This window comes from Chamaea fasciata, unplaced genomic scaffold (assembly GCF_029207755.1).
Source record: "Chamaea fasciata isolate MVZ Bird 193981 ecotype frontalis unplaced genomic scaffold, bChaFas1.0.hap1 SCAF_12, whole genome shotgun sequence".
Lineage (NCBI taxonomy): Eukaryota > Metazoa > Chordata > Aves > Passeriformes > Sylviidae > Chamaea > Chamaea fasciata.
The window spans coordinates 17,661,677-17,685,390 of record NW_027094097.1 but is presented as its reverse complement, the minus strand read 5'-3'; the positions used below and the strand labels follow the sequence as shown (position 1 = coordinate 17,685,390).

General features: G+C 40.7%; 1 protein-coding gene across 2 annotated transcripts in view; it reads left to right on the top strand.

The window, feature by feature from the left end:
• CEP89 (centrosomal protein 89) overlaps nt 1-13,456 on the top strand; it is a 34,078-nt gene extending 20,622 nt beyond the window's left edge. Inside the window, exons 18-19 of one of the 2 annotated variants that reach the window (XM_066194864.1) lie at nt 8,480-8,649; nt 12,594-13,456. In XM_066194864.1, coding sequence (XP_066050961.1) covers nt 8,480-8,649; nt 12,594-12,822 — 399 coding nt within the window. In that variant the 3' untranslated portion in view covers nt 12,823-13,456. Of the gene's footprint in view, nt 1-248; nt 1,030-8,479; nt 8,650-12,593 lie in introns of those variants that run through there. The other variant, XM_066194865.1, reaches the window with a different exon arrangement.
• The last annotated feature ends 10,258 nt before the right edge of the window (nt 13,457-23,714 follow it).

Below are 23,714 nucleotides of genomic sequence, written 5' to 3'. Positions count from 1 at the left end.
CAGTGTTTTTATGAAAGACTTATGTATAGATTATCTTTAAAAGTTTTCAAAAACAAAATAGATCATCATTATAATTTTCACTAGTGTCTTCTTCCATTGTATTTATGCATTGCATATCTACCAGATCATTGTGTTCACAATGATTACCTAGAGAATTATGACTAGTTGTAATAATATTAAAAGATTATTTCCATTTCATTTTTTGCTCTATATTGAAACCCAAGTATTCTGTCTTCTGCTTTTTTGAGGCTATACCACTCCTTCAAGTTGAAGTCCATTACAATTAGATTTGGAAGAGTTAAAAGTGTTATCTCAAGTGTACAGTTACCATCAAGTACTTTCTTCTGACCATGAGGAGAAGGTTGAGAAACTCAGAGGATGTTCAAACATGTAGCCTAGTTAGAGAATACATTGTAAGTTATCTTTCCAACTCTCTAAACAAATAAAAAGCACACTATGTAATTGCAATATAACTGTGAAATAAATGCGAAACATTTTTGTTTCAGCATTTTTGGTCCTACTATGATTGCTTTTACTCTAATCTTAAAAAAAGAAAGAATAAAGATACCTGGTATGTTGATTTCTATATCTAGAAAGTAATGTATATATGACTTCCAAAAGGTGTTTTGTATTAAGTCAGATCTGTTCAGTTTATCCTAAAGCAGAGTCTCCAAATTGTACTTTGCCAGTCAAGACCTCCACTGCTATTCCTGCATCAAATGACACAAATGTGCACTACACTGTGTTAATGGAGACCATCTCCTTCTGCAATTTCATTGTAAGGATCAATGCAGCATAGAAATTAGCAACAAAGAAGTGTAAAGAGAGAGCAGTAAGCTGAAAAACAGCTTGAATTTGTAAGGAACCCATCATAAAATATCTGAATGCATGAAACACTACTGTAAAAGATTTAACACTACTGTAAAAGATTTACGTAATTGTACTAATAAAGCCATAAAATATTTTTAGCTTTCTTCACCCTCATGCATGTCTAGCTCCCCTACTCAGACAGTGGCTTGTATTCTTGTTAAATGTGGATCTTCTGCAATGTAATAGATCTGTGACTACTAAGGGATAAGGGATAGAGGAGAGGTTGGCATAAAATTGAAAACATTTACATGTAGTGAATTTTAAATGCAAAACCAAGTTAAAAAATCTTTACCCACTCCTATTTACAGACTTTTTTCTAATTTCCATTAAAGTTCTTAAATGTAAGTGTTTCTATTTAGCAAAAGTAGGACTAACCTACTTGCAAAATCTTTTCATTCTTTATTTTTGTCAGTAAAAGCAGAGGGTTTGAACAGTCACACAACACCTACAAATACCATATGCTCTTTGGTTATTGTATTAATGGATTTATTTCTTTGCTGCTTCAGGAAATCACAAATTGGGTAACTGCCCTCTACTGAGTTTCAGAATAAACCTCTTATGAAGTGTTTAGGTGTAATCCATCTCCAGTGATAATAGTATTTAAAACACATTCATTCTTCTGAAAAGTTGACACAGTTATTGATAATGTGTTAGGCTAGTTCTTATCTTAGAAAAGGTTATTTTGCCTTGGCTTTTAGCTATCTTCAGATATTTCTGCAAGATACAAGATATGAAATACAAATTATATCATATGAAGTAGAGCATGGAGTTCTCAGGTTATGAGGAGAGAAAAGTTTCTAACTTACAGCTTTGAGCTACTGACAGACTCACACTGTAGGCACTTGTATTTTCTATTTTTTAGATATAACTATGTATACTTACATTTACCTTTTGCGGGGTTTGTTGCCTGGCATCTCAGGGACAAGCTCATCCAAAACTGTTACAGGTCAGATGCAAGTGTGTGTGTGTCTCAGAACATTTTTCTGGGGCTTCTTTCACCTCACTGCGAATCTTTCTTGATGGAAGGAAAGAAGGAAGGTTAGGTGGGACAGCCACATGGAAACATGTGGCACACGCTTCCCTCTGAAGTCAGGTCACTTGCACAGGCCTTGCACATAAGAGTGGATGTGGTCTTCTGACACAGAATTCTCCCTTTTAATTAATTCTTTTGGAGAAAGTAAATTAAGAAAATCCTATGGTTTTTGGTTTGTTTTTTTTTTTTCTTTGAGAAATCTCAAAATAAATTAAGATTTGGCAGACCTGTTACTTAAGACAAAAATCTTTAAAGCTAAATAACAGGTTATTGCTAAAATAAAATCCCAAACCATGTCCATAAGTATATACATAGCTTTATGACATATTTTAAATGGTTTCTGCTGAAGTTATACAGCAAATTAAAATTAATTCTTTTTATTAATTAGTACAAGTTCTGTGAAAACAATCCAGGGTTTTGGACTTAGAAGTGAGAATAGTAAATCTCTGGTAACAGAATTTGCACTCCACTTCATCACCAGACACCTTTTCCTTTCCTTCACTGCAAGTGTAATTAATCTTTAAATTATGCACACTGTTGAACAAAAGAATTTAGATTACAACAAGTTCATTGATTCTGAATCTCTGTTTGATAATAATTTTGTAAGCCATGAGATTTTAGTAAAAACAGAAACGACCTTTGTACTGAAGATATCTACCATCTACCATCTCCTACTGTAACTGCCCTCATTTTCATGCAAGTTTACTAATTCGGCCTTATTTTTTTTCCTGCCCTCTTGCTACCTTTGCATTTAGAGTACAGAATTGTCATTGATGAAGAGGAAGCAATAAATGTTTATTCCTAACACCTCCTGATCACTGAGGAGTTGTGTATTTCAGAACTGTGTGTACTCATTGCACAACATCCTGTTTGTGTAACCAGTTGCTCATGCCAGCACATTTGAAGGAGACAATGTTCCTATCACCAGTGTTCCTTTGCCATGTTCCTATCAACATTAATCTGGGTTTAGAGAAAGGTGCTTTGTGTCTGAAATCAGGAGGCCATGGACTGACTTAAGTCTTGCTGCATACATGGCTTTTCTGTTCAGAGGACTCATTCTGCTTTGTTGGACTCTAGATTTTTCCAGTATGGGTCCCTTGAAAATTCATGGAGCATTGCTGGTTTTTTAAATGCAGCCACTTAAGAAACTGCTTCCATTGTTTTGTCAGTCCTAAAGATGGACTATTTTTTCCCCAAATCTTTTAATTATCAGGGCAGGAATTCACCCCTATTTTTGTCCCAGGTTACCAATGTACAGCGTTAGTTACCATTAGTACAGCATATAATATTGCAGTACCTGTTTTCCCTTCATTCCTTTCATTCATTCCCTTCCCATTCATTCCCTTCATTCATTTATTCAAAATCTGTCACACTTTGTGATGTTAGCTGATGTATTCAAAGAATCTTGAAATTTTTCTGGTGTATGTCACTAGGTAGCTTACTTCCCAGGGTTAACCATATTTGTGTAGAAAACAGAAAGTATAACCAAAATTGAAAGGAAACGCGTCCATCTTGCTGGTTAGGAAACATTGCATTGTGTTTCACACCCATAAGTTGATCTGTGTGCAGAGGAGAGAGAAATGTACCCAAATTTTTTGCTGGCTTTTGTCTGAAACGGTTTCAGTTTTCTCGCACTTCTCTTCTCAGCTGTGAACTTGTACACTCTGCACAAAAGTGCTCCCATAAATCAGGGAACAGATCAATATCCCCAGGAAGGTTGGTTATGTGTCTCAGGCATTCTGAGCCTGCTGAACAGAACCTGTCTTTCCATGACTGCAACAAAATCATCTATTTCCGAGATTTCTGTAACAAACCCAGGAGCCAAGGTCTTCCTAGGAGACTAGGCAGAATGACAGCATAGTGTCTACCCTGCTGGCCTAGATGACCCAAAAAAATCCTGTGTGCGTATTTCCTCTAAGTCATCTGCAGTCTGTTTTACTGTCTCTTGACCACCTGGGGCTGGAAAGAGGCAACAGAACTGACGTGTTTTACCCTGGTTCAGGGCAAGGAGGGAGTGGCTGGGTCCCTTTAAAAACAGGGAACAGACATGTGGAATTCTCTTCTGTTCTCTCCGGGCTCTCGAGGGGGTTTACCTCGGGCAGGTCTCTTGAGTCACAGCCCAGGGAGCTGCACGTGGAATTCCGAAGTTGCCCGGGAGCTGCTTTGGCAATAGCCCCGCTGCGGCTGCCTGCCTTTGCCAGGAGGGGTTGGAGCACTCCCTGCCAGAGCTCCAGCCGTGGAAACCAAAACAGGCAGTTTGCAGAGAAACCAGAATCGCCTTCTATGCTGAAACTTTCACATTAGTTATTAGATACCAAAGTGATGTTAGAGTAAAACCTTAAATTTATCACAACAACAAACTAAAAAGTCATGTTTCTTACAGCAAAATTTTTTGTAATTACAGTTCCTGACAGGAATGGAATTGTGTTTGTGTGTGTGTGTTTGGATTGTTAGTGGTTTTTATTTTGTTTTGTTTTCTTTTGTTTTAAACAACCCTTCAGTTGTTTAATAAAAACTAGAGAAATTGGATTTGGTTGCTGCCATCAACATGTTATTTCTGAAGTAAGAGATTGTACATGATGGCAGATCACTAAATCAAACCACATCTGAGATCTGCTTGTATCTCCTTGAGGCAGAAGAAACTTCATTATCAGGTTTAATAAGAATCTTTCCTACTGGGGTTTGAGGAATAAGAACAGACTAGTAAAGTAAACATTTAGCGTTAGCACATTGTAGTACCTTTTAAAAGTTTGTTTAGTCTTTTGAACTTCTTAGGATAAATCTGAAATGTAACAAAAGCGAATACTTTCTAGAAGTTGCTGTGGTGCTATAAGGCCAGTATTTGAGTTATTCATCTCTCTTACTGTTGTAGCAGTGCTCTTTTTCATAAAATTGTAAGACTTAGTTACTTGCTGTGTTGCTCAGCAAATGGATTTTGCTTTGCCCTATCCTTCCTCAGCTCTCAAAAGCTTGCTATTACCATGGAAAATCCCACTTCCCTTAGAAGCTTCTAGCCTTTCTGGTTTATAGATATTTTTAAAACTTTACAATTTCAGCCTACAACTTCAAAAAATGGGAGAAAAGTTAAAGGAAACTCAAGGCTTCTCCTGTGTTTTTGCAAGTTCTGTACTGGATGGGAATAGAATGTTTAATTATACCCCTCTTTTGGACAGGAAAAGAGAATTAAGATAAAAGTAGATTAGAGATACATAGGTTAAAGAAATAGAATAAGATAAAAAGAGGTTAAAGAATAGAGTAAGATAAGAGTAAGTAAATATCCTGTATGAAGTGATTTATCTAGTAAGATATTAATTTTAATGATAATTCAAATTTTAAATTTGTTTCACACCACTGGATTAGTATGCAAAGTGTTTTCTGCTCCTGTTCATGAATGAAGAAAGGCTTAAGAAAGAGATATTTCAATTTCCTTTTCTCTTGTTGGTTTTATCTTAAGTCTCAAAAGTTCTGTTTAATACTAGATTATTTTTTGTCAAAGGTCATGTACTGACAATTCTCTCATTCCTTTGGACATGTAGTTTTGAAGAATCTCCAGTATAAATCTTTTCCCTTTTTGATTGATTTCCTAACAATTTACTGTTCATCTGTGCCAATGTCAATGTGCAAATAAGGACGCTTAGGTACTCTAGCACATAATACTACAGATTAACTTTTTCCCAAACAATTAACACTGACTTTGTTGACTTTGCATTAAAAAGTTTCTACAGTTTGTCCACAACTTTTTCACTGAGACTAGAGGAGGTATTTTATTTCCTATTAACACCACAATACTGACAAAACTTTCACTAAACCTTCTGAATAAATAGGCTGTCCCTTTTCTGCTGTCACAGTCCAGCTGTACTGGGAAGGTTATAGGTACAAGCACTGTTATCATCTACTACTAAAAAGGAATTTCCTCCCCCAATCCCCATATATGATTTTTTTACACAGCCCTGAAGATAATTGTCAGTGATCTTAATGAAAGTATTTTAGAAGTTTTTAGGTGCCGTGGAAGAAAATTGGCAGTGTTCTGTAGCACACAGTAAAAATTTCATCAGTACTCACATTACAGGGCTATTTTGTGAGGATCAAACTTACAACATTTTTATAGACAAGTGGGACAGTTTTCTTCAGATAGTACGTTGCTCTCTTCTGGAAGGGACAATACTAATTTTACTGGTAAAGGATGGGAGAAAAACAACTCAATTGACAGAAAATAGCTTTGTTACTTCAACAAACGACCAGATCATTACATATATCATACCCAGCAGCCTGTGTTTGTAGAAATGGTGTTTTGTTGGCTCTTTATTCAGAATTCTCCAACTTTCAGCTTGTGATTAAATACACAAGGTGTAACAGAACTTCGGTGATGAAGAGGATTCATTCCTCAAACAACTTCAGATGGGAGTAAATTATGTCCTCTTCAGTACCAGCGCCTACATCCATGATCATTCCTCGTCCTGCTTACTGTGTAGATGGGATGCCATGACCTTGGACGTGACATACCTTATCCAGCTCTAGAGGAAAATATTTTGACTTCCAGCTGTGTGTTAACATCCTCTTCCTGAAAGCTGTTCTCTCCACCAGTCTGTTTGCTGCTACCTGCTTCACTTGAGAGAACATTCATAGGTTATCTTGAACAATTCAAAGGTAGTAGCCTGCTGTGAAGATCTGTAAGTCCCAGCAGCTGCATGTGTCAGTGTGCCCAGAACCATCCCAACCTGCCCAGGCTGCATTTTACACAGACTTAATTATAATCCATCCATAGAGGCAAGATCAGAACAGTTTATCCCTCATATCTACTTTCAGACTATAATCATATGGCCATAAGAAAAAGGTGCATTTTTTCCTCTCTGATTTTGCTACCATTGTGCACATGGGACTCAGCTTCATTTGGCAAAGGTGGGGTGGGAGTGCAGAGCTTACAGAGGCAGCCGTGGGGACTGGGGGAGCCAGAGCCTGAAGCATCTCAGGCAGAGTGCAGCTTAAAACACAAACCTCAGCTTAAAACACAGACCACCCTGTAGCTGGATGGTCAGTGACCATGTGTTGGAAAACAGGGTTTCAGCAATGCTACAATTCACCAGCCTTCTCAGGGATAAAACTGAGAGAGGAAGTTTTCTCTTGTTCTTTGACGTTGCTATGGGCTTCTGACCTGCAGAGGGCATTTCAGGTCCCACACCTGGGCTGGGCCTGATAAGTGCTGGAGCTTTTACTCACAGAGGGGAAGCTTCAGCTGTTTCCCTATACTCCACACTTCCTCCAGGCTGGCTCTGAGAAACCTTCTGTTCAGAAGGAACTTGTTTACTTTTAGCCTTCCATAACATTACTCTGCATTTTGGAGACTTCCATGGGAATCTAAAAAGTTGAATGATGTTGCTGGTTAACTTGCAGGCTTCTTATTCTTCTGTTAGAACTGTCAGGGAAAAGTTAGGATAAAAACTCTGTGTAAGTCAGCCTTAAATATTGAGTTACTAATATTCTAGGTAAATATTATCTATTATTATCCTGTTACCTCTAGAAAATTTAACTTCACAGTGACTCAGTTTTGCAAGAGCTGAAAAGGAAACAGTTTGTGGAAAGGACTGTATAGCCTTAAATACAGCACATCTAAAAATGCCATTTTTTAATTCCTCCGAAAGGCAAAGTCAAATTTTTCTCCCCTGATTCAGATGAAGATAAAACCTTAGTGGTTAGCACCTGAGATAAAACTTTGTATTAGCAAGACATAAATAGCAGTATTTTCAAAGCTTCAATAAATTAGTTTACAGTTTAATTAAAGGAGGTGTTTCCATCCCAGAATTCTGCTCTATAGCCTGTAGGAAACATCACAATCTGCGGAGAAAATAACAGTTTTAGCATTCTATTTGTAATCATGAGAAAATTAGTTGATATTGGATTTTGGTATTGTCAAGAGCAGCAGCATCTAGAAATGTGTATCAATACACAAACCAGTTTTCAGTTTCTTGTGTGCTTATGCAATTTAATGGGGATGTTATTTCAGAAACCAAAGTTACTTTGTACAAAAATAATTTCTTATTTTTAGGATGAGACCAGTCATTAGTTATCATTTAGTTGTTATAGCCATTAATCAAAAAATCACTTGTGCTTCACTGAACAAGTGGACTGTTACATGAAGCAGCAAGTGAAGCTATTCTTTTCTTCTTCTAGTATTAAGATTAAACAACTAACAAAACAGAAACACTTTTTCATGGTATGTACTGTTAAGTATGACTGTTCAGCAAGTGGTAAGCAATGTGCTATAAAGTGTAGCTTTGTATCTTGGAAAACAAACCTTTTTTTGCAGGTAATTGTGTTCACTATAAAACAAACATACAGTATGGTGTTCCTTGTACACACTAGTTTTATATGCAGAACAAAATGAAGTGTAAGTCCTTCAAATTAACAAATAGGTTAAAATATGCCATAATGCAACCTAACTGACATGACTGAGCAAGGCAGCATTAATGTGAAGACTCAACTGAAAATCAGTATCCCTAACTGTTTCTTTTGTTGGTAATGACTTGTCCTTACTTCTCCTATAATCCCACTCTTTTCTATGAACTTGAACCCTTACAGGTATTTAAAAAGAAAGTGTATGAGAAGCTTGGAGATGTCAGTCTCAAGATGACCGAGCAGGAGAAAGAATTTGAAAGGAAGACTGCTCAGTATGAGCAAGAGAAGAAGCACCTGCAGCGTCTGCTGCAAGACAAACAGGAAACCCTCAATGAAATGCTGGAGCAAAACAGGTGAGTGGGGCACAGCCAGGAGCAATCCAGGTAGGTCTGACAGGTAAAGGGACAAGGAAAAGCACCTGCACACAGCCACCAGTGCTTGCTTTCCAGCAGGGTCTCCTGTGCTATGTTCTGGGTCACTTTTCACACTCAAAAGTAATGGACGTGTAGACAAAGAGATGTATTCATGTGCTGCTTCTCTCATTCTGTTTTTAGCAAGTCTGCATCCAAGCTAGCATGGGCTTTCATCAAGCATAACAGAGATGATCTGCCTTTGAAATTTTCTCCCCTCCTGCATTCTTTCACCTCATAACAAAAATCAGAAGTTCTACTTCTTACCCATTGCCTCCAAGGGATGAGAATTTTTCTACTTGGTTTTCAAAACAAAACACATATAGATATAGTTGATAAATAAAAGCTTTCAAAGTTATGCAAATTTCCCTTCCTGGAAGCTGCTCTGTAGAGCTGCCTCAGTAATTACAGCTAATAAATAAAAGCTTTTAAAGATATGCACATTTCCCTTCCTGGAAGCTGCTGAGTAGAGCCTTCTCAATAATTACATCCTTTGCTGGACAATATTGCTAATTCACAGCAACCTTTCACCTAAGTGAAAGTATTCAACAGTATTTTGTTCTTCAGGTAGCTGATAAACACATTTTTATTCGTCACTGAATAACCTGGAGAGATATCAATATCACACACCTTTCCTTAAGGAAGTGGTCTGAGATATAAACAAAGTTCATGATGTGATCCTAGGGTAAAAAAACAAGTTCATAAATGTTTTCAGTCTTATTTGACAGGACACTTAACTTTATGAGTTTCTTAGGTCAGAATTATATTTCGTAAGACTTCTGCAGAGGAACAGTAGCTCCAGGTAGTTACAGCTGCTGTGCTTTGGATGCAGAATGTAAGTTTGAAAGTGCATTGAACTGTCCTTGGAAGAGGGCCAACAGCAGAAAAGCTTTGCAGTTGTGCATAGGCAAGGGGGAGGAGCTGTCCTACCTGTGAGGTGACATATGAAATTATAACCATAATAAAAACTGTTGATCTTTGTGATAAGGAATATTTTAATAAACTGTTACAGGATAGATGAAAATGAATTCTTGAGCCAGCCCAAATAAGATTCTGAGATTAAGGTGGAATGAATTTAGTTCAATGAGGGCAGAAAACTCCCTTTTTTAAAGAAGAATCTGCTTTCAGAACCTACTTCTAGTAATTTTTTCATCTTCAAAGATCATCAGGGCACTGGCATTTTTCTTACTCTCAACAAGTTATAAAATCCTACATTTTGGCTAGGTTAGGTGTTGAATGAAATTTTTATTTTTACTCATTAATAATAGCCTCCATTAATAAGAAATTAATTTAATGCCTTTTGTCTAAAGTCATCTGGAAATGTAGATGAAATGTTTAGATATGTATCTAAACTGAGCATGTATCTAGTTGTAAATGCCAAATGGCAAAGACTTATGTTTTAAGAGGCAAACCAGCTGTAGAGACAAGGAAATTTGGGCGTTGAGAAAAATGTACAGAGCATCAGCAGCTGTAGTAACTGAACTGCTCTGTAATCCAAATTCCTAAAGGGAAGGGAGGTTGTGACTAGCGAGAAGACACCCTCTCCCCAGCCCATTCTGCTGAATGCATTTTTAAATTTCAATCAGGTCAAAATTTTCAAACAAAATCCCCTTGTGTAACTACACTTGGGATGCCACCGCTTCTTCTCAGATGCTCATGCGGAAAACAGCTGAACTCTGGAGCAGTGTGTTGTGCCACTCTGAAAATCCTTACCTGTGACTGCAACAATAAATTGTGCCACACTGCAAAGCCTGACCTGTGGCTGCAGCAGTATGTTGTGCCCACTGAAAAGGCTGACCTGTGACTGCAGCGTGCTGTGCTTGCAGCAGGGGCAGCTGCACTGCTCTTTCTTGGCAGCAGTGTGCTCTGACTGCTCATCCCAAAGCCAAGTCAGTTAGCACTCTCTGGCTCTGCACCTCTCAGCTCTGTTTAAAAATTAGTCCTCCAAGAAGAGTTCAGGTAAACCTCTAAAGGCATCTGTTTTCTTGCTACTTGAAGTAATTTTAACCATGAGGACACTTTTAAACTAACCTCTCAGAATCATCTTTCTAAAATCAGTGCAGTTGCCATTAAAATGAACGTATAGACTGAAAATGGCAATCCTATTTGTCAGGCATACTGACAGCATTAAAGTATAATTCAGAACTTGCTAATCTTTAGTTTCATAATCTTTCTTCAAATATTCTATGCCTCAGGCTCATGCAAGCATTAACAATAAAACAACCTTAAAAAGCTAAAGAAGTCTCGATTTCAGAAATTAGTGGATGAAATAAACCCTGGGTAATGATCTATAGTACAATAATGATAAACCAGACTAAGCTCTTCTGTATTGTCAAACATGAGAGGGCTGAGCACTGTACCTGAAGACTCCTATTGGACACAAGGGGCAACAGAGAACAGAGGTGTGTCCTTATCAAGATATACAAGTTCACTTAAAAACAAGATGCTGAAAATGTTCCAAGATCACAATACAGAGGTCAACCAACGAGTGAAACGGGACTGCCAGTTGGGGGAGTTCTGGCATGAGATGTATATGCTTCACATTTCCCCCAAATGTAGGCTGAGGATAATGGTAAATGCCATTGTGTAAAGCATTTTGAACCATATTCTGAGCACTGGTAGTATTAGACAATCTTATCCCATCTCAAGGAGAAGTATACAAAGTCATTTACAGTTCTGGTGTTTGAAAAATGAGAGATTACTTCTTAATGGCTTTTTAGTGACTTGGCAGAAATGGAAGGGTCCAGCTCATTAACTGTGGCTGCTCACGTTCTTGGGCAGAGTCTTGGACTGTTAGCCAACTCTGTGGACTGCTTTCACCTGCCACCTTTTGCTTTAATTCCATTCTCAGTGGCTACTGGTCTTCTCCACCACAGAAGTTCATTCCTAGCAGCATGTACTAGAATAATCTTAAGGCCCTTCTCCATAAAGTTTCTTTTTATCTTCCATCTATACATCCAGTCATAAGGTGAAATACAAATTGGGCTGGTACTTAACCCCTTTTCCTCCCTTCATTCTCAGTGTTATTGACCACAAAGGATTCTGTAAGATGTACTGATCCTATATTTTCTAGTGTACACCTTTTGCCTGCAATGTAGACTGTAGTATTTAATCTCAGCACATTTATGTTCTGCATTGATTTTTTTCTCATTTTTAGAGCCTGGTATTGGGGAGAATTTGTATAGAAGGCTAGCTCTATTCAGTGCTTCAGGCAGTGTCCTCAAGGGAACTCTATTAGTCTATTGTATTAAAATGTGGGCTCATTTTCCATGCAACAGCTATGCTTTCCACATCAATTGATCTTCATTTCCTTATTATTTTGTATTTTGACATACACTGGGAGTCAAAGGAAACCCAAGCTCTTGGGCTTTGTTTACCTTCTATGTTTTTACCAGTTTTGTTTGGCTCCCACAAAGATGCATTAGCAGAGCAGTCTGACATTCTGGTCACACCCTTTGGGGCTCAGAATGGGGAGCACAGTGCTCTGGGCAGAAGGGGCAGTGTCGTGTGAGAGCTGTGGTCACAAGGGAGCCCGAATCAGTTCAGAGTGGTAGTCACAGTATTTGGGTCTCACATCCACTGCTCTTTGTGCAGACTTAATCCAACTTGTTACATGGGTCCTATAATGGGTAGTTTTACATGGGCAGTTTTCTGATCATATTCTGTTTAGCATTACATTTAATCAGCTATTTAATTACATTATCAGCTATTAATCAGCTATTAAAGCTACCTATCAGCTTTTTCAAAAGCAAAATAGGAATTAATTTCAATCAGACGATTTCAAGCACTTAAATACAGGCCATTTCTAATTTGCTTATCCACATACTGTAATTCTGTACTGCTGAAACATTGTTAAAGTTAGGATTTCTCTTCATTTTTTTCTCTAGGAAAACAGAAGGGAAACTTGAAATCATGTGGGAATCCACAGCCAAAGAAAACAGGAGAATGAGAGAACTCTTACATAAATCCCTGAGGGAGAACAACGTGAAGAGTGCTGTCACAGTTCATGAACCACACTCTCAGAAGGACCTAGTTTATGGACATGATTTTAGCTATTGTGATGTGAAAACTTTATCCCCTACTGAAAATGAAATTCAGCAAGAATGTCAGTGGTAAGAATCTGCATCTCATCCAAGAAAGAGAACTTGATGCCTGAATTTGACTTTTTCAGCAACACAAGGTGCAATGGAATGTTTACTGTCTTCAATATTACTGTATTTTAAGGTCATCAAAATGACAACAAATGAATCCATTTGACATACTTGAACAGTAAAATACTGGAATTGTTTCAGATCAGCAAAAATAAACACATTTGCAAGTGTGCCAAGTGTTGTACAAATAGCATTAATGATTAGATAGGTGCTTTCCTCCAGTTCTTTCCGACAGGAAAGAAGTTGATTCTTTTATTAACAGCTGAATTTTCTGTAAACCTCTTTCAGATGAAACATATGCTCTGTATGCTTTTCGTCTTGCATTAAACCACTTGGTTTTAGTACATTTCTGTGTACAGAAACTACACAATATAATGTTTATAGCTGACCATTGATTTTAGGACTAGAAAAAACATTAAAACACTAGCATTACATGTAAAAATATTCTTTTGAAAATAAAAATTTAAACAAGCAACATTTAAACATAAAGGAAAAATAAAAATCAACAGAGAAGTCCTGCTGAAATTACTAACAGTTCATAGTTTTAGGAGCTCAACTGCCTAGCAGGCAATACCACTACCTAAAAACCCCAAAATCCAGTGTCTCAAAAGCTAGCTAGAAGGAAGAACTCAAAGGCTGTGTGTGCAGGGCCAGGAGCTGGACTCAGTGATCCTTGTGGGTTCCTTCCCACTCAGGATATTCTGTGCTTCTGTAAGTCATCTTTCACTCTGTGGAGGAAAGATAAGATAACCAGATCTAAGTAGTTAATTAGGGGTCAACTGCAGCTGCATCTAATGCTGTGTGAGATACTACATTTAGATTTCTTAATTCTATAAGAATTCGCTCTAGTAAAATACGCTATATTGTTTACTCTTTATTCTTTCACTTTATTTGCTTGCATTAATCTCTTTCTCAGCTGAAGCCAGGTGGGTGGGGCTGTCTGTCAGGTCAGTACTGATCAGCTGAATAGCTTTTTGCAAGAGATGGCAGAAGGGTTTTACTGTCAGCTGGCCTTGGATCAATGCAAATGCAAAAGCAGCAGTCAGCAGATGCAGGTACAGCACTGAGTGCTTTTTCATCCAAGTAAAAGCACAACATCCCTTGCAATCAAAAAAAGTCAAAGATTTGCAAAGGTGTTAAGATCACAGGAGATCAGATCCTATCTTGATACTGTAGCTCTTGACTGATTTCACATGCATTTTCCTGCTCATTTTTGGTACGTGTACTCAGTCTAGATGATGCTCATATCCTCTAAGTGTATCATGTTGTAAACAACTCAGTGTTCTGGAAGCTGAGGGTTTTAGTCTTAAGACCATTTAATGATTTATGACACTGTCATAAATCTTACTGAGTACCATCACATGGCACATACAGGACAACCAAGAGATCAGGCCCAGCATGGATTTAGGACAGACAACCCCTGCTTGACAAACCTGATCTCCTTTTATGACCAGATGACCCACCTTTTAGGTGAAGGAAATACATGGTTCAAAGGGCAGCACCTTGCCAGTGACACACAAGGCTTCGTTCAGAAATGCTACCCTTACTTTGCCATTTGCATATCACTGAACTTTAAATGAACTAACATTTTATCAGTTCAAGATGTCAGCAAGGCTTTTGATACTGTCTCTCCAAACATGCTCCTGGAGAAGCTGGCAGCTCACGGTTTGGACACCTTCACTTGGTTAAAAATGGGATGGATGGGAGTGGTGGTGAATGGAGTTAAATCCAGCTGGTAATTAGTGGGGTTCTCTAAGGCTCAGTATTGGGGCCAGTACTGTTTAACATGGTCATGGGTGGAGTGGAAACTTCAGATGAAGTTTCTCAGAGAAGTTCCCACTGAGTCATAAGGTGAAGAGAGGACCCTGTGCTTTCTAAATTCCCCAGAGAGGAGCCCAGGGGCAGCTGGATCCAATCTTAGTCCCAATCTGTCAGCAATTTAAGTCTAAGGAATTATAGAGGTGTGATTGAATACTTGTACAACTTTGTCCTGCAGAATTAAGGATGGCAAGTTAGATATATAAAAATTAATTTATTTATTATGATAAATTATTAGACAAAAGATCTTAATCAGAATTAATTGCTGCATAGTATAGAAGCTAAAAGTCCTAGTATAGTACAGTATAGCATAGGATAGGATAGTGCACTATATCAGAGCAGTCATATTAAAGCAATTGTATCAAAGGTATCAAAAAACCAAATTATTAAGTAGAGATTGATGTAACTCACCCATACAACTCACCCAGGGTTGGGGCAAATCCTGTTCTCTCAGTCTGGAGGAGTAAGTTTGAGGGGTGTCTCCACCCAAAGCAGGAATCTCCATACACACCCCAAGAAGGGATATATCAGAAGAACTTGCCATTTGGAAGTGGGACTGAACTTTTATAGTGTAAAGTGATTGACTGCCAGTCATATGTCTCCAGGTAGCTTAGCAGCTTGTCTGCCAAATCTTTGCCTCACAGTCAGGATATTAATTTGAGATTGACGTGTGATGCTGGTTTTAGGTTAATTCAACACCAAGAGCAGCCTGTGAGCCCCTCTCAATCCACCACTGACAGCCTTGTAAATAGGCATTGTCCAAGTTGCTTGACCACATTCCAGGGCAGAGCATCCTGCTCCAAGCATCCTTTATTTTGATGGGAGGATCCAGTATACCCTCAGTCAGTTTGAAGGCACCACCAAGTTGGGTGGGAGTGTGGAGCTGCTAGAGGGCAGGAAGACTCAGCAGAGGGATCTGGACAGGCTGGATCCACGGGCTGAGGGACAACAAGGTGCAGTGCTGGATCTACCTTCGGGTCACAAAGCCATGCAGTGCTACAGGCTGGGGGAAGAATGGCTGGATGCTGGTTAACAGCGACTGAACCTGAGCCCAGGAGTGCCCAGGCTGCCAATGGCACCTGGCTTGTATCAAAAATAGCGTAGCTGGGACGGGGCAATGATTGTCCCTCTGTGCTGGGCACTGGTGAGGCCACACCTCGAGTGCTGGCTCCAGGTCTGGCCCTTTCACAGCGAGAGAGAAATTTTGGTGTTGGAGGGGAAGGGCAGCAGAACTGGGGAAGGGTCTAGAGAAAAGGTCCTATGAGGAGCAGCTGAGGGAGCTGGGAAAGGGGCTGAGCCTGGAGAAAAGGAGGCTCAGGGGGGACCTTGTGGCTCTGCACAAGCCCCTGACAGGAGGGGACAGCCGGGGGGTCGGGCTCTGCTCCCAGGGAACAGGGACAGGAGCAGAGGGAACGGCCTCAGGCGGGGCCTGGGCAGGCTCAGCTTGGACAGCAGCAGGAATTTCTGCATGGAAAGGGTGCTCAGGCCTTGGCAGGGGCTGCCCAGGGAGGTTTGGAGTGCCCATCCCTGGAGGTGTCCCAGGAAGGGCTGGAGGTGGCACTGAGTGCTCTGGGTTGGTTGACAACATAGTGCTTGGTTAAAAGCTGGATCCTGGGGGCTCTTCCAACCTTAATGATTCTGGGATTCTATACCCTCTGTTCACATGGATCACAGCCTGTGTGAGGCTAACTCCTCTGAAAACGAAAGCTTTGTATATGCAGTTTGAAGAAGAACTGAATTCCGGCTACTGAAAATGTTTGTGGTTTCAATTCATGTATCTTGAAGCAGGGTGACAGCAATCCCTAAGAGGGATTCTGTTGTTTATGCACTGTACAGCTACATTGAAGACATCAAATACAGTTTTCTCTTCATTTGGTATATTGTCACCCAAGGAGTCCAACACCATAAAAACACTTGTTTCCACATGCAGGTTTAGTTTGAATGGAGTTTTGTGGAGTTTCTATGGCCGCTTTTCATAGCTTTTCTATCAAAAAAAGAGTATTTGCCCTAATGGTAAAAAAGCTGCATCTTTTTCCTAGAAAATATGTGGAATACATTTTTTCTTTGCTGAAGCTTTCTCTGGCAAATGTGTTTTTTAACTTACTCTTTTGAAATCCCTTCTGTAACCAGGACATTTGGATGAGCTAACACAGAATTGTGTATTCTGGCAAATTACAAGGAAACTCTGGTTTGTGCCTCTGTACTATCCTGTACATTGCTAAAATGCAGGCTGCAAGAATTAATTTTCAATGACTTTTTGTAGTGTTATGATTCCACATCTTTTTGACTGCATTATGTTAGATTATGTAGGTTAAGATTATTTTCCTCCCAAAATCTGAGAGGTGCCTGGGTTTCTGCTTGGAATTGCAAGGTGATTAAAATCATATGACCATTGGGGAGGAGAACTAATAGGTATTAAATAGTGTTCAGAACCCTTGCACATATGTATATGCAAAATGCTTACCACAGTGAATGGTAAAAGGGAAAACTTTACAGATCTATCCTTGTTTGGAAAGTGCTTTTTTTTTTCACTTTTCATCTTTAGATCACAATTAATCCTTAATTAAACATTAGATTGACTTAGATTAGACAAGTCCTATCTTAATGTGTCCACTTTGCTTCTAACTCTTCATAAGCACCTCTTACCTGCCTTCCTGCTGAGTCCTGCAGCACAGCAAGGGTACAACAGTGGAGAGGAATTGCACAAGGCAGCAGCGTGTTTGAATTGGGATTTTAATACAGCACAAAAGAGAAAGTAAAGAAGGCAGTTGTGTCTACCAGCTTGTTGTGGTTTGACACTGGCCAAATGCCAGGCACCCATGACAGCCACTCAGTCATGCTCCCCTGTTACAGCTGGGCAGAGGAGAGAAAAAAAATGAAAGTTCATGAGTTAAAGACCAGAAGAAAACACTCCAAGGGCAAAACAGGCTCAACTTAGAGGTACTCAGTGAATTTATCACTACCTGAGTCAGAGGAGGATAATGAGAAGTAAAAAAAGCCCTTAAAAACACCTTTTTCTCCCCAACCCCTCCTTTCTTCCCACCAACAGCTCAGGGAGACAGGGCAGGGGTTTGGTCCGTTCATCACCTGAGATCTTCTTCCACTGCTCCGGGAGAGGAGTCCTTCCCCTGTGAGACCTTGGGGTGCCTCCCACAGGAGACAGTTCTGAGAACTTCTCCAGCCTGGCTCCACTCTCACGAGCAGCAGCTGCACTGCCCCTGCTGCAGTGTGAGTCCCTCCCCAACTGCTGCAGCGTGGGGCACTGTTCCGTGGGGTGCAGTCCTGCAAGGACAGGCTGCTCCAGCCTGGGAGCAGGGCCCTCTCTCCACTGGGTCTCCCACTGGATCACAGCCTCCTCCAGGCATCACCTGCTCCGGCCTGGGCACCTCCCCAGGGGCTGTGGGTGGATCTCTGCATCCCCCATGGATCCCCATGGGCTGTGGGTGGATCTCTGCATCCCCCATGGATCCCCACGGGCTGTGGGTGGATCTCTGCATCCCCCATGGATCCCCATGGGCTGTGGGTGGATCTCTGCATCCCCCGTGGATCCCCACGGGCTGTGGGTGGATCTCTGCATCCCCCGTGGATCCCCACGGGCTGTGGGTGGATCTCTGCATCCTCCATGGATCCCCATGGGCTGCAGGGGCACAGCTGCCTCACCATGGTCTTACCAGGGCCTGCAGAAGTATTGCCTCTGGTGCCTGGAGCATCTCCTGCCCCTCCTTCTCCACTGACCTTGGTGTCTCCATGTTGCTTGAACAAACCAAGTGCCCTCAGTCGTTCCTCATACAACTTCCCCTCCAGACCTTTCACCATCTTTGAAGCCTCCTTTGCACACTCTTGCATCACTTTTTATCTTATACTGTGGGGTAGCACCCCAAAGTGCCCCCAGCATTGAAGTGAGGCTGCCCCAATGCAGAGCAGAGCAGGGCAATCCCTCCCTGGCCTGGCCTGGCAGTGCCGGGCTGGTGCCCCAGGGCAGGAATGTCCCTCCTGGCTGCCAGGGCACTGCTGGCTCATTCTCCACTTGCCATTGATGGGGACCCACAGGCCCCAGTTTGTGGTTCTGCTTTCCAGCCTCTCAGTCCCTAGTCAATTCATACATGCAGGTTTGCCCCATCCCACATGGAGAATACAGCACTTGCCCATGTTAAACTTCATACAGTTGGTGATTGCTCAGCTCTCTAATTCGTCCAGGGTCTACCTTCAGGGGATTCAACAGCTCTTCCCAATTCAGTGTCAATCACAAACTTGCTTAATATCCCTTTGAGTCCTGCATCCAAATTCTTCTTCTGTGAAGAAGTTGAAGAGTCCCTGCTGAACTCCCACTGGTGACTAGACTTCCTGTGTTACTACTGTTTTTTAGATCCCCTAACTCTAGTATTGTCCAATACTAGCCATTGACCAGTTTAATTTTCTCCACTCCTTGCTACTACATACAAAACTGACATCCTGCTATAGGATAAACAAGCTAATAATCTGATAACAATGACTGTAGTGTCATCTTTGGAGGGAACCTCTGGGAAACACAAAGTTATACATTTCAAACTAGTGTGGTGTCTTGCTTTAGAAGACAGGTCTCTGCCAAGGAAGATGGGAACCTTCCTGGAATGGGGAATATGACCCTCTTCTCTCCAAATTATTATAATTTTGAAAATACGGGGTTTCAGGCAAAGATATAGGAAAAGGAATAACAGTCCTTTATTAATACATATGTATACACATACATGTATACAGATATACACATACATATATACACGTATGCACACATATATACAGATACACACATATGTACACATACATATACACACATATACACACACGTATATGTACAAATAACAAGACAAATGAACCACAGCAGCAGCAAACAAAGAACAGACCACGCAGTGCAGTGTGTCCCTGCTCCCTCAGCACTTTCCCCTCGGCGCAGTTCCAGGCGCGGCCAGCAGGGGCGGCGGCGGCTCCCGGCCGGGCAGGGCGGGTGCAGTGATTGCCCCGGGCTGCAGGGGGCACTGTGGGGCGGGCTCGGAGGGCAGGTAATGGTGGCCTGGTGGGGACGGGCAGTCGCGGTAAGTCACGGGCGGCCACTGGTGGCCATTGCCGGGCTACTGTGCACAGATGGCTCGTGCGGGGACCCCCCATATATCTGGGAAACAAAAGAATTAAGCCGACTGGCAGTGCAGGAGAAGCGCAGCAGGCCAAGATCTCGGAGCGCAGCACACAGGAGTGGCCGCGGGCCGCGCTGTGGGCAGAGGGCCCGGCAGGGGCCGCTCCCGGTGTGTGGGCACCTCACGCGCTGGTCCTGAGCTCTGAGCAGCCGGGAAACAGGGAAAGGGCTCCTCCCCAACCCGCAAACACGGCCAAGCAATGTAGGAATACTGTGGGAAGCAGGACTCAAAGTATTGCTGGGCTCATGACAGAAGTAGATGTGCTAGAGGGCCACCAGCCCTGACCCATGTTGAGGCCCTCCTTGAGGAGGAGGAAGAGATCAAGGTGTATGTGTGTTTGTGTGCAAGACAGTACAGGCCTGTGCAGGTCTGTGCTCGCCCAGAGTTAAGCAGTGTTACTAAGAAACATAGATATGGTTGTTATCGCTTAAGCAAGTAGTTATTTTTAGCTCATGCTTGAAAGGTAACCAGCAGTGTGTTCAGTAAAATCGGCTTCCTTGATCGAACCATGGAGACACCCTGTCTCTTCAATCACCCGAAAAAGCAAAACCCAGCCAAACTTACGGGGTGGTCTGTTCACCTTTTTTCTCACTCGTCCCCAGCCAGGACAATTTCAGTGGCATGTCAGGACACACAGCTACAGCTTTTGTTTCCCGACTGCCTCATTTGCCTCTCAGGCAATGCCTTCCCCAAGCTAGTCCTGCTTCCAGGTAGCAGGTGAGAGAAAACTGTACTGAAAAAACCCAACCCACAATATGTGGGAAAAGTAAGGAAGAAAAAACAAAAAACCAAAAAACCCCAACAAACTTGTAATCATTCATTTTTCTTTCAACATCAAGAATGGAAATAAATTACTTTTAGTAACCTTTGAACCACACTAAGTAATGAGATCAATTTCACGGAAGAAAATAACATCAAAAGCACAATCTGACCTGTATAACCGCATTAAGGAACTCAAAAATGCTGAAATAGGCAGAGGGTGCAGAGCTTTTGTCACGCACATTCAGAACTTGTTACCTGACCTCCCGTGTACTCTGTGGACGATATATGGATATTGTAAAACTTTAAAGCTCGTACCTCCTGTGGCAATCAGACAAACACAAAGGTCTATCTTCTCTCCAGCTGGCATGATTTGCACAGAAATCACTCCACACATGCCAAGGCATATACTGGAATCCTGCTTGGTAAACACAAGCCTGAATTCAAAGCTTTCAGGATGTCTTCTATGCACAACTGAAGACTCACAAAAGCTTTTTGTGATTCTAACTGTTGTGTCTCATGAAGGTGGCACACTTATTCTCATTTCTTTCCCATGGTTGGCATAGTTTTCAGCACACTACAGAAAATCTAGGGTGACTAAAAAATGCCTTTATGGGAGGATTTACTGGGCTGCTACTGCCAGCTGATGTTTCGTTAAAGGTGTGTAACTTATGAGAATTTTAAAATCATAGATTTGCCTTGTTTCATAGATACTATGCTAAATTTAGATGATGCAACACAAAAGAAATTATTTGACTGTTTTATTCTAGTACAAAAACTCTACCCATGCCAATTTATCTTTTTTCTGTTACCCACCTGACAATAGCAGCTTGCTATTTTCCTTTGACCACAGCTGACAGAGCATCCTGACTCTGTTATATTGCACCTGCCTTCCAGTTACAGTACCTTCCAGATCTTCCAGTTGGTAAATTAGTTTCAGCTTCCTTTCACAAGACAACATAAAAACATTCTTCCATTCCTACCAAGAAAAGGAGAAAACAACTCAGGATTTGTGGAACTGTAGTCACATTCAAGTTTCATTGCTAAATTTACAGAGCATATTCTGTCCATAGTCACTGAACATAATTTTACTGTATTTTGGAATAAATAATGTGATTATATATTCAAAAAGCAAACGTTGCTATCACCTTTTCAAAACCACAGGAGAATTCGGAGTGAAAGGAATGAGGGACTTGTCTTTACAAACAAACTGTGGGTCTGCTGGTAAATAAAGCTAGATACTGAGAGGTAGAAGAAACAATGGGAAGGATTCCACTGATTGATAAATGGAATTAGAAATTTGTCTTTACAAACAAACTGTAGGTCTGCTGATAAAATTGGATACTGAGAGATGAAAGAAACAATGGGAAGAACCATAAATTCCATAAGGAATTCCACTAATTGACACAAGGAAAAGAAAAAGGTGTGAGGGGGGTTTATACATTAGAAGGGAGCCTTAGGTATGAAGCATTTTGGGAAGTCTGTACCTCTCAAGTGCCACAGCCAATAGGGAAATAGGGAGGGAAATGCAGTCAGGAAATTAGGATAAAAAGGAGGCTGCGTCCTCCAAAAATTCGAGAGACCCCAGGGAAAATGCCCCATGGCCTCTCCCTTTATTCAAATAAAGTTACAGGACTCCTCTGTCTCCTTTTTGGACATAAACCTCTGGTGTTTGTGGATTAGTTTTCCTGACAGGAGTAAATCTCAGTCGTTCCAATGCATTTGCCATCTACAGCTAAAATAATAGCATTACTTCTTACTCCATTGACAGAACAGAGCACTTCATCCTCTGTGTTTTGGTTGTAAATAGCAGGGGGAGTCTGACACTCCGCAGTCACATTCAGGTCAGTATGTAACAATGTTATGTGAACTGACAGAGCATTGATGTGTTCTTACCTTATCTTTTTTTCCAGTTTCTGGAAAATTTCCCCTGACCATTAAGAAGTCATTTAAGCCCAGCTGTTTTCTTTTCTCCTACTTCTATTTTCAAGCCAGAAAGTTGCTGTTTTTCAGGAGATTGCCTTTCACCAGCTCAGATGAGAGAACCTCCTAAGACATTTTCACCATGAAAAATTCATGCAACTATCCTGGCACATTGCATCAGAAGTTCAAAGAGCTTTTCCCTTGGGACTGCAAATCCTTCCTCGGGCAGGCATGGCTCTTCCATTTAGGAGAGTTCTAAGCACTGATACTTCTTTGCAAATTTAGTGTAAATAAATATGGCAAAAACTCTGTGCTGTAATCAGCTTGAATCTAGAAAAGAAGATACACTTTGAAGGCTTCTTTATGTTTAAAAATGTGATTTCTCAGGGCATGGGCTCCCCAGACTTTTTTAGTCCTGAACTATTTTCTTCTGTACTAAATTTATTTCAACATACCTATATAAGCACGTTTTCAGATATGAAATATAGAAAGCAATATATTTTAGCTATTAGAATTGTTTTATATATGAAATATTTGGTTTTGGCAAAATTAAAATGAAACTTCAAAAGTAGCACAGAACATCATAACCTCAGTGGAATGCTTCAACTTTCAGTGCTTCCTTCCTTCCTCAGCTGGAGATGGGCACAAGACAGAGACATCCAAAACCAATGTTAACTGGTAACCCCTCCTTGGTGGAAGGCCAGTGGAATGCAACCTGAGTTGTACTCAAAAAGGAGATCAAAGTCAGGCTTTGTTTTTAAAAGAGGAAAACACGAGGAGTTGGTTGTTTATTTGTAAAACCATTGATTCTGATCAGACTTTGAAGCACTGTTAAAATCTTTGCAATCTTTGAAAAAAAACCCCTAGTGTGACATACTAAAGCTAATTTTCTCTAGAAGCCATCAAAATTCCTTTAGAACATCCTTAGGAAGAGACTTCATGACTTTTTGGTGGCCTTTTGGATAGAATGACATATTCAGCATTTACAAGTTTATTACAGGTCTCTGAACAGCTCTGCTTAAAAAAATACATTATACAAAAAGAAATCTCTCGTTGGACTAAAGACTCTGCACTATTCAGGCAGGCCTAGTACAAAACCTTTAGCAGACCTGAATATCCTTCCAAAAGCCTTACTTGTCACAGAAGAAGAACCAATTGCACTGTCACCAAGAACTAAGTAGGGAAAAAT